This window comes from Atractosteus spatula, chromosome 3, assembly GCF_055471065.1.
Source record: "Atractosteus spatula isolate fAtrSpa1 chromosome 3, fAtrSpa1.hap1, whole genome shotgun sequence".
NCBI lineage: Eukaryota > Metazoa > Chordata > Actinopteri > Semionotiformes > Lepisosteidae > Atractosteus > Atractosteus spatula.
In genome coordinates, this window is record NC_142708.1 from 4,359,188 (window position 1) to 4,369,155 (window position 9,968).

Consider the following 9,968-nt stretch of genomic DNA (forward strand, 5'->3'; position numbering starts at 1 on the left):
ACTTAGTCTGAAGAAGAGCGTAACATTTAGTTTTGTTACATGTTTTCACCAATGTTTCACAGTCATTTCTTGGATAAACAATATCTTGTATTGTTTACAGAAGTTACACTGTTACAGAGAGTGGTTTTGCCGATTACATTCACCCTTAGGTAACAACAATAAAATACATTGCTGTTTCCAGATGCAATATGCTGCGCCTCAGCTCAATGAGCTTCTCAGACAGCTAAGGGCCTGTGTTGCTCTCTGTTAAGCAAGTTAACAGCACCAAGGTGCTTTTGAGATGTTTAAGCATTAATGCCGAAAAGAAAAGTGTTTTTAGTATGTTTCATACGCATTTTTATATAATGTGTATTAAACAGGAACAAGTGCAAAGCTTTGTTTAGGCAAAGTTAGTAGCAGCTATTTGGTAACAAAAATGTAGTGATTATATATTCAATATGAGTATGGTACATGTACAAAAGTTGAAAGCATTTTTAATTTCAGATAAGTATGTGAAGTGCCATCACTCCTAACGTTTCATTATGTTGTCAATGTACTAAATCACCTTTTAATAAATTTAAAAGGAAGTAAATTATATTAATTATATTAATTTTATAGTCAATTTGCTTAAATGAATGCACCAGGAAAGGAACTCCTTTTAGCAATGTGTTAAAGGTAAAAATGCATTCTATTTCACACATTTTCTTAATTCGGTCACCAAATGAAAAGATTTTTCCACAAAATATTTGTTAGATCATAAAATATTAACTACTAAAAAGATTATTGAAGAAGCCTGCAGACTACAATAAAACTTGATCAATTTATCAGCGCAGATAGTTCCTTAACATTCAAATGTGAAGATTAAAAGCACAATCTCTCAAGATCCACAAAACTCAAAACCAATGCAGAAGACTTAATTTCTTGCAGTCTTAATTTCAAGAAAAGCACCACTGATTCACATTCACTGTACCACTTTTCATCACTGTATATCAGACTAAACAACCTATTTATGCTATAATGGAATGTCATTTCCATCTAACATAACTATCACATAGAAGCAAACATACACGAGAGCATGGTATTTTGACAAGGTTTAAACTGTGATGCATTTTATGGGAAAGTCTTTTCTGCATACCATCCAACATAATTCTATTGTGCTTTTAAAACACGGATAACAGGAGGTGAAGGAAAAAGGTATGGTACATTACAAAGGGAATACATCTTTACCATCTTAACAAAAAAGAAGACTCAGTATCTCTTTGTATCCAGTTTATTTACAAAGTAAGTTTTTCCATTCTTCTTTATGAAGATGATTCTGCAGGATAAATATTTCCACAGATAATGCAGACCTGTTTAAAGAAAAAAAAACAAGAAGTGTAAATATCACCTAAGCATTTCTGAGAAACATATGATAATTTAAAAACTACCTTATACAACTACAAAGTCATTCAGTTTATTAATGTATTCATCAGCTCAAGTAATAAACATATGTTTTTTATGGGCTGATCATTCCTAAATGCTTATTAACGCAGTACCATTTCTCTTGGGGATTTCTGTCCCAAAAGGGAATCTGCTGATCAGCCCAAGATACAGCACGCATATGACTAAATAACCAGGAAATCACACCTTTCCATTCTGAACAATTACCTTGTATTTAATGAAACAGTAGAACTTCATTTCTTCAACAGCTGGTGCCTGACAACAATGAAAGGGAAGGTGAACCCACTGCCGAAGAAGACAACCATCATCCCCAACAGCCTCCATTTGTTCTCAACAGAGAAAGGAAGGTTCTGTGGTGAAGAGAGACGCAGTGAGTTATGCACTTCAGAAACAATACGTAGTGCCGATACTCTCTCTACTATCCATCTTACGTCAACATTCATTTGTATTACATCATGCAATGTACAAAAATAATGTAAAAAGATGTATTAATACCCGTCTTGGCCAGTAATAAAATTACTATTTCTTAGCAATAGAAACCAAAAGTGTGACTGTGCCTCTAGCACAACTGAGCTTCTAATTGATTTTTTTTAAAAACATGCTCATCAACTTGCTACTTTCCTAACAAACCAAAGCAGCTTTTCAAATGTAATAGCATCTAGAAAACCAAAGGGAAGAATCTACAAAGCTTTTTAATTTGGGGTGAAAAGACAGTTCATACAAAATGAGTCCATTCTTTAATTCTTACATTCTGAAGTTACCAAGCTATGTGATTCATATTGATATTGTTTTCCCTAAAAATTAAAAGAATACAAAAATATCTCTAAAATAGTTGGAAAATCTCCTTAACATACTACTTCCCCCCCATTTCACCTGGTACTAATTTATCATTAATCCATCCCTTACTGATCTGCAAGAACCTTTACACTAATTATTTTTAAACATACTCATGTAAACAAATCCTGAAAAAAGCAGCTTAACAACTGTTTTTCTGACAGGCAGGAATCGCAAAACTTTCAGATAGCAACAGTGCATCGTTGTATGTATATATATATTATGTACTGTAATATTACTATAATTTGGAACAGTACAAATACATTATTACAAGCTGACGACACGGTGCAGAAATCCTTTCGTTTTGGTTTCGCCTTAATTCTGCAAGGGAAAGGGGTGCTTAATAATTGAAATACAGTATGAGCTTAATTTGTATTTCAACTCACTAACCAGCTACATTAAGCAGTTTACACCCTGCTCACGACAGCGCAAAAGATCAAACTTTTTTTTTAAAATACAGGATATATCTTAACATTAACAATTAAAACTTAGTGTGGAGCGAAACTATTAAGTACAGTTGTTATAATACTGAACTTTATTACCACAGTGACCTCAACAGCAGGGCCTTAACTCAAGCTTCAAGCCTGTAATCCGCAGACAGTCAGAGACACTTCCTCTATACTCAACAGATTTATATCTTCGTTCTTCAACAGTACCTTTCCTGGTCCATCTTCATAATGAGACCTGCGAATGGCGGAGGTAGTGAACCTGCGAACAGCCTGACCAAACATGACTGCGGTCGTCTTTCTTGAATTCAAACTCGACTGCTTATCTTCTCGCCCGGCACGACCTTCTAAGACGGACAGAAACGGAGAGCGGAATCATGGGATAGGTCAATGATTTTGCTTCCGGGTGGTCGGAGAAGGGAAGGGGGGAGGGGAGATAGCGTAACCAAGGTTTCTGGGAATTGTAGTTTTTAACATAAATGGCAGTTCCGCTTTCTTTAAAAATTAAGTCGGCATAAAAAGAAAGTACATAAACACTGTATATATTAAGGCACTGCAATATTTCTATCCCATGCCTGATGCATGTTGGTTGCTATTTTTTTAGCATTTAAAAACATTGTATTGCAAAAAACGACAATAAGGTTATATCGTTATAAAAAGTTATGACGATAATAAATCTAACACACAAATAATGAGGTCAAATCAGGTATGGCCTAAGGAAAAACAACATTATCATTCTGGATTATTTACCCGCGAGACTGTTATAAAAGAGAAGGTTTTGACTGTTACAGTTCAAATGAATTTAATTACGGAGAGTTGAAAATATTTATTCCTTTACAGTGATACAAGTAATAGGTTTATTCCATGCTGAAAAAAAGAAGAGAGAAAACAACGTTTCGGCCGTGGAGCCTTCTTCACACCTGAAGAAGGCTCCACGGCCGAAACGTTATGTTTTCTCTTTTCTTTTTTTCAGCATGGAATAAACCTATTACTTGTTCCTTTGCAGCCTACGCATGCTGACGCAGCTACCCTCCTGAACTTTCCAATGATGTCCCATTTTGCTGAAATACTAGTGATGATCTATACACACTTGTATATTGTAACGCTTACGGCCGACAGGTACTGTGTAAGAGCCGGCGTAGCAGAGCAGGTGACGTCACCGCCCTTCCCTGTGATAGCAGGACTACAGCTACTGGGCTATAGTGAGATCTCTCTTTGGCTCACCAGGCTGGGTCACTGCTGAGTGACGTGGGAGTCCTGGGTTCAAGCCCCCGACGGTGGGGGGCCGACCTAATGCGGCAAGGGCGCCCGCCCTTTTTTTTTGTAAAAATAATTATGTATTTACTTAATTGTGTAATTTGCGTATGTATTTACCCCTTTTTCTATGGTAATGCTAAATTATTTTTGGTACACGAATTCACTATGACAAGTCACAGAATTAGTTGAACAGCCTTTGTTGGTGTGCAATAATTAGTTCACATGATTTCAGAATACATTCACCTGTCTCTGTAAACTGAAATTCTTTATCTGACTGATTCTCACATGAAGAACCATGAAGACCAAGGAGCTTTCAAAACAACATAGGGATAAAGTGGTATAAAAAGCACAGATCCACTGAAGGTTATAAAAAATTCAAAGACATCAAGTATCCCTTTGAGCCTGCAGTCAATCATTAAGAAGTGAAAGGAATACCTTACCAGATATTGCCTAGATCAGAATTTCCCAGCCAGGCCAGGGAAAGCTAGTTAGGAATTTTATTGTGAAGCCAAGAGAGACTTTTGAAAGAGTCACTGAGCTCAATGGGTCAGATGGGAGAAAATATCAATGAATCCACAATATCTCGATCATCCGTGAAGGCTGAACTGTGTAGCAGAAGCAACAACTTCCATGCAACTAGTTGTTATGGCAATTAAGTATTGAACATGAGAGCAGAGAACCCATCTGAAATGCTGCATGGAGTTAGCAACAAAGCATTAAAATAAAACTGCAAAAACCTGGCAAAAAATGTTGAGGTCAAATTGTAGCTTTTCTGGTCTAAATGCAAATAAATGCATCTGGTTCAAATCCGAAATGGTGTATCATCTAGTCAACAACATCCCTACATCAAGTGTGGTGGTGGAGAATTATGTTAGGGGGCTGCTTCTCATCAGCAGGGTCAGCAAAGCTTGTAAAATTTGAGAGGAAAATTAACGGAGCAAATTACAGGCCATTCTTAGAGGAAATGTCACCTTTCTGCAAGACAATCATCTTAAGAACAAGCTCAGAGCTACACTGTAGTGCCCATTCACTTAAAAAATGTAGGCATTTTTTGTAATTTAAAAAAATCAATGAAAAGGAACATCGTAGCAAAGGGGTGAATACTTCTGCAAGGCACTGCAGATAGAGCCGTTAGGGATTATGCATATCGTTTTTCTGAAACCAAGGGGCAGAACTGGCTGCAGGTTAATTAAGATATTTACAGCATCAATTAAGTTGATAAAAAAAATGAATCCAATGTGAAATTTGAAATTCTCATGAGACAGAACTGAATATGTGGAAGGAAATGTCACATGTGTGTCGTTTCTGGGCCAAGAGTAAGTCTATCCCAAAACGAACTTGGTCGGATTAAAAGTAGGATCAAAAAGTTATCAAATGTATTAAATTTAGAACAGCTTTTCTCAAATATTTCGAAGGTTTCTCACTCATACAATTTGGACAGACAAGACAAGACAGACTGCAAAACTACTCAGTTGAAACTCCAGCTAGGGTTAGGGTTAGCATTCACACACTACTTAGACAATTTTTAAGCTCAGCTCTGGATTTTGGGGCCAAGGACAGCTTTAGGAACAGTGATTTTTTGCTCCTAACTGAATTTATTTAAGGAAACTTAGGGTTGCCTGGATGGCGCTGTACAACGTACGGTAGGTCTATCCCAAAATGAACTCAGTCAGATCAAAAGTAGGATCAAAACGTCATCGAATCTAATAACTGTAGAACAGGATTTCTCAAGGGTTTTGAATGTTTCCCGCTCATACAACTTTGTTTGGGGAACATGTCAAAATCTGATGACTGAAGGGCTTCACAGACAGATTGGGAAACTGCTCAGTTGACACCCCAGGTAGGGTTAGGGTTAGCAGTCACATACTACTTAGACAATTTTTAAGCTCAGCGCTGGATTTTGGGGCCCAAGTCAGGTTTAAGATTGTTGGTTTGTAGTCCTTTCGTAAAAAAAAATGTTTCAGAAACTCTCTGGGGCCTGGGTGGCTCGGTGCACCGTGCAGTGGTTATATCCTGAAACTGAGTCGGTGGGATCAAAAGTTGTCACCAAGCATTACTGAATCTCATTTACTGTAATAGCAAGAGCTCTGATCAACAGTGTTGATTGTTTCCCACTCATACCTTTAGGTTTTGGGAATATGTCAAAATCTGATTCCCATTGAGGCTGAGATATAGATCGTGCAAATGCTTAGTTAAATCCCCTGGTAGGGTTAGGCTTAGCATTCACACACTACTTATACAATTTTTAAGCTCAGGGCTGGATTTTGGGTCCCAGGTCAGGTTTAGAACAAGTAGTTTTTACCTCCTATCTGAAATTTTTTTTTCAGAAACTCCTATGAGCCTAGATGTCGTGGTGCACCGTACAGCAATTGTATCCCAAAACTTAGTTGGTTGGATCAAAAGTTGTTACCAAGCATTATTAACTGTCATTCAAATGCAAGTGCTTCTTTCTTTTTTTGGGGGGGAACATGTCAAAATCCTACATCCCAGAGAAGTTCAGATATAGACAGTGGAAATGCTCAGTTGACACCCCAGATAGGGTTAGGGTTAGCATTCACACACTACTTCGACAATTTATAAGCTCAGGCCTGGATTTTGGGTCCCAAATCAGGTTAAGGACGAGTGGTTTTTACCTCCTATCTGAAAATGTTTCTTTTCAGAGAGTCCCAGAGGTCTGGATGTCACGGTGCACCGGGCAGCAATTGTATCCTAAAATTGAGTCGGTTGGATCAAAAGTTGTTACCAAGCATTATTGAATGTCAATCAAATGCAAGTGCTTCTATCAGTGGTCTTCTTTGTTTCCCAGTCATTCTTTTTGGTTTGGGGAACATGTCAAAATCCGATGGCCAGAGAGGCCATGATATAGATCACGGAAATGCTCAGTTGACTCCACATGTAGGGTTAGGGTTAGCATTCACACACTAATTAGACATTTTTTTTAATTTCACCGCTGGATTATGGGGCCTGAATCAGTGTTAGGATGGGTGGTTTTGTTGTCTGTCTAAATTGTTTTTCAGAAACTCTCTGGGGCCTGGGTGGCGTGGTGTACCGCATGGTTATTATATCCCGAAAGTGAGACATTGGGATCAAATTTGTAACATAGCATTATTGAATCTCATCTAATTGCAAGAGCTTTGATCAACGGTCTTTTGCCTCTCATTCCTTTAGGTTTGGGGAATATGTCAAAATCCGATGCCCTGAGGGGCTTTTAGATATAGATCGCGGAAATGTTCTGGTACCCCAGGTAGGGTTCTGGGGCCTGAGACAGCTTTAGGACGAGAGATTTTTTGCCACTATCTAAAAATTTTTTTCGGAAACTCTTGGCCACCCGGATGGAGCTGTGCTCCGTACGGTAAGCCTATCCCAAAACGAACTCGATCCCAAAGTTGGATTAAATGTAGGATCAAAACATTATCTAAGCTAATAAGTGTAGAACAGGGTTTCTTAAGGGTTTTGAATGTTTGTCAGTCATACAGTTTGGTTGGGCAACATGTCAAAATCCGGTAAGTGAATGGTTTCATTGACAGATTGCGAAACTTCTCAGTTGAAGCCCCAGGTAGGTTTGGGGTTAGCATTCATACACTACTTAGACAATTTTTACACTCAGCGCTGGATTTTTGGACTGCTTTAGGATGAGAGATTTTTTGCTCCTATCTGAAAATTCTTTGTTCGGAAACTCTTGGCCACCTGGGTGGCGCGGTGCACCATACGGTACAGTATGTCTTCGTTAGTGAATATGAACTAAGGCTAAAACCACAAGCCTTCCTGAACAAGAGTGTAAATCAGGTACATGTACACAATCATTTCTAATGTCCACATACCTTCAGCAAGGCAGCCGTCATAAGAATCTAAGAATTGTAAGGTTATGAACAAGAACAGGCCATTCAGCTCATCACATCTGTTTAGATTAGGTAAAAGGATCTCCTCCAACTGTTCTAGAAACAGATAAATTGAATGTTTAGAATAAGAAATGTGTTTAAAATGCCATTTTATGAAATGTACAAACTGTATTACATTTTTATGTAGTACACCTGGAAATACACCTGGATGATAAGCTGGAGTGGACTGTTAACACTGACGCCCTGTACAAGAAAGGTCAGAGCCAACTCTCTTTTCTTAGGAGGCTCAGGTCCTTTGGTGTGTGTGGAACACTGCTACACATTTTTTATTAATCAGTGGTGGCAGCGGCCATCTTCTATGCTGTTGTGTGCTGGGGCAGCTGCATCATGGCAAGAGAAGTAAATAGACTCAAACTCATCAAGAAGGCTGGCTCTGTGTTGGGTCTGAGCCTTGACCCCCTCGAGGTGGTGGAGAAGAGAAGATTGCTTACCAAGTTCACAGCCATCATGAACAATGCCTCTCATCCGCTACATGGGACTGTTATTATGCAGCGGCGCACTTTTAGTAAGAGACTGTTCCACCTACAGGCAGCTACACTGCCCTGGGCTAGGACTGTTAGCCCTTCATCTGCTTGTCTATGGACATCAAGCACTATTGCACTTTTTGGACACTGCATTAATATACTGTTTATACTGTGGTATTTTCAATCTGTATATACCTATGGGCATTTTGCACATATTTTAGTTTTACAGTGACTATTACCATATTTTGCACACACCTATTTTTTCCTAACTCTTTTTAGTTAATATTTCTATTCTAAATACTTTTTTAGACAATGCTTGTCTTGGGCTGCGCTGCTGTAACGCCTCAATTTTCCTTCTGGATCAATAAAGTCTTATGTTATGTATCTTATCTCATATCTTATCTTTATAGGTCTTTCACAGATACAAATATACATCCTTGATAAATGTGCTTTAGATTTAAAACTATAACCATGCATTTTTCAGTCTGTTTTTTTTTTAATCTTCAGAAATGTGCACTGCATTTCTGTGTGTGGGCATGACTATATTTACACATAACCAACCCACAGAAGCTAAAAAAACACACTGAAGATCAGCAGTTTGTCTTCTTTAAATATTGTTTTTCTGCAGTGCATAATATTGCAGGTATCAAAGTAACATCCCTCTATGTTTACATGATTTTAGAAAATTAACAATATACATTTTGGACATTGATTAAATGGGTTCACCATCATTCTGATTAATTGATCATTCATGACAAACCATGGAACAACATGTACTCAATCTCTTCAATAGAGAGAGAAATGACTGGGCACTGCTGGTGAGGTGAGTTAACCTGTTGAATGTCAAGCCTGGTGAAAGCCAGAAAAGGAAAACGCAGAGGAATCAACATGACTTTCAGATTAAGAGAGCCAGGCCTGTGCTACATGAGTAAACTGGATACAGGATTCAAAATTGGCACACTTTCCGTATTCAGTTGGGATATTCACAGCCAGAAATTTGTAACTCAGCAAGAAGTTACAGCCAGACACAATCTGTCAATGACAGGGCATGATCTGAGAGACTGTAAGCAATGACCCTTTGGCAAGATCAAGGAAGAGCTTCAGTTCTGATGATCAAGGCTATTGAAGCCAAATGTTAATCAACGTAATGAATTTTGTCTATTCAATTAAATGTCAGTGCACCTATTACAGAATTTGAGCCTTTTCCTGATAATAACTTTGTGATTTTTTTGCATTTATCACTGATATGGTTCTTCTGATGGTCAGTATAGGCACAATTATAACAGGTTTATCTTACTTCTTAGTTCTTTGATGATTCACATTACAATACTCTGTAATGGGGGAATTAAAAAAATCACAGAACAGTTATTTGGGAGGAGGGAAAGTATAAGAATTTTAGATAAGTGCCAAGAGAAATTATATCCTTTTTACAACGACAGAATAACATGCCGGGCATTTTTTTTTTCTGGCGAGACAGGGTTCTAGCAGAAAATTACAAACAGATGCAGAGCCTGACAAGCACAGCAGATACATCAATTAAATCATCATTCAAATTAAATACATAAAACATGAAATGAACAGAATGACAGACTCTGTATTCATTGTATGCATTCAGATACAGTACTTGTTCTGTAAGCATGCAGTGAGAC

General features: G+C 37.9%; 1 protein-coding gene across 1 annotated transcript; it reads right to left on the reverse strand.

Annotated features, from left to right (window-relative positions):
- Window positions 1–1,233: 1,233 nt before the first annotated feature.
- Window positions 1,234–3,073, reverse strand: cox7c (cytochrome c oxidase subunit 7C). Its single transcript, XM_088910340.1, has 3 exons — window positions 2,910–3,073; window positions 1,627–1,769; window positions 1,234–1,328 (listed from the first exon to the last, which is right to left on the reverse strand). The coding sequence occupies exons 1-2, from the start codon at window positions 2,982–2,984 to the stop codon at window positions 1,653–1,655; spliced, it is 192 nt and encodes a 63-aa protein (XP_088766466.1). The 5' UTR covers window positions 2,985–3,073; the 3' UTR covers window positions 1,234–1,328; window positions 1,627–1,652.
- Between the last annotated feature and the right edge of the window lie 6,895 nt (window positions 3,074–9,968).

What these genes read in the sequence shown, in the direction of transcription:
- cox7c (XM_088910340.1), bottom strand. Translation starts at nt 2,984, where the DNA reads ATGTTTGGTCAGGCTGTTCGCAGGTTCACTACCTCCGCCATTCGCAGG. An exon ending in ATGAAGATGGACCAGGAAAG is followed by an intron (nt 1,770 to 2,909) that starts GTACTGTTGAAG and finishes TCTTCACCACAG; the next exon opens with AACCTTCCTTTCTCTGTTGA.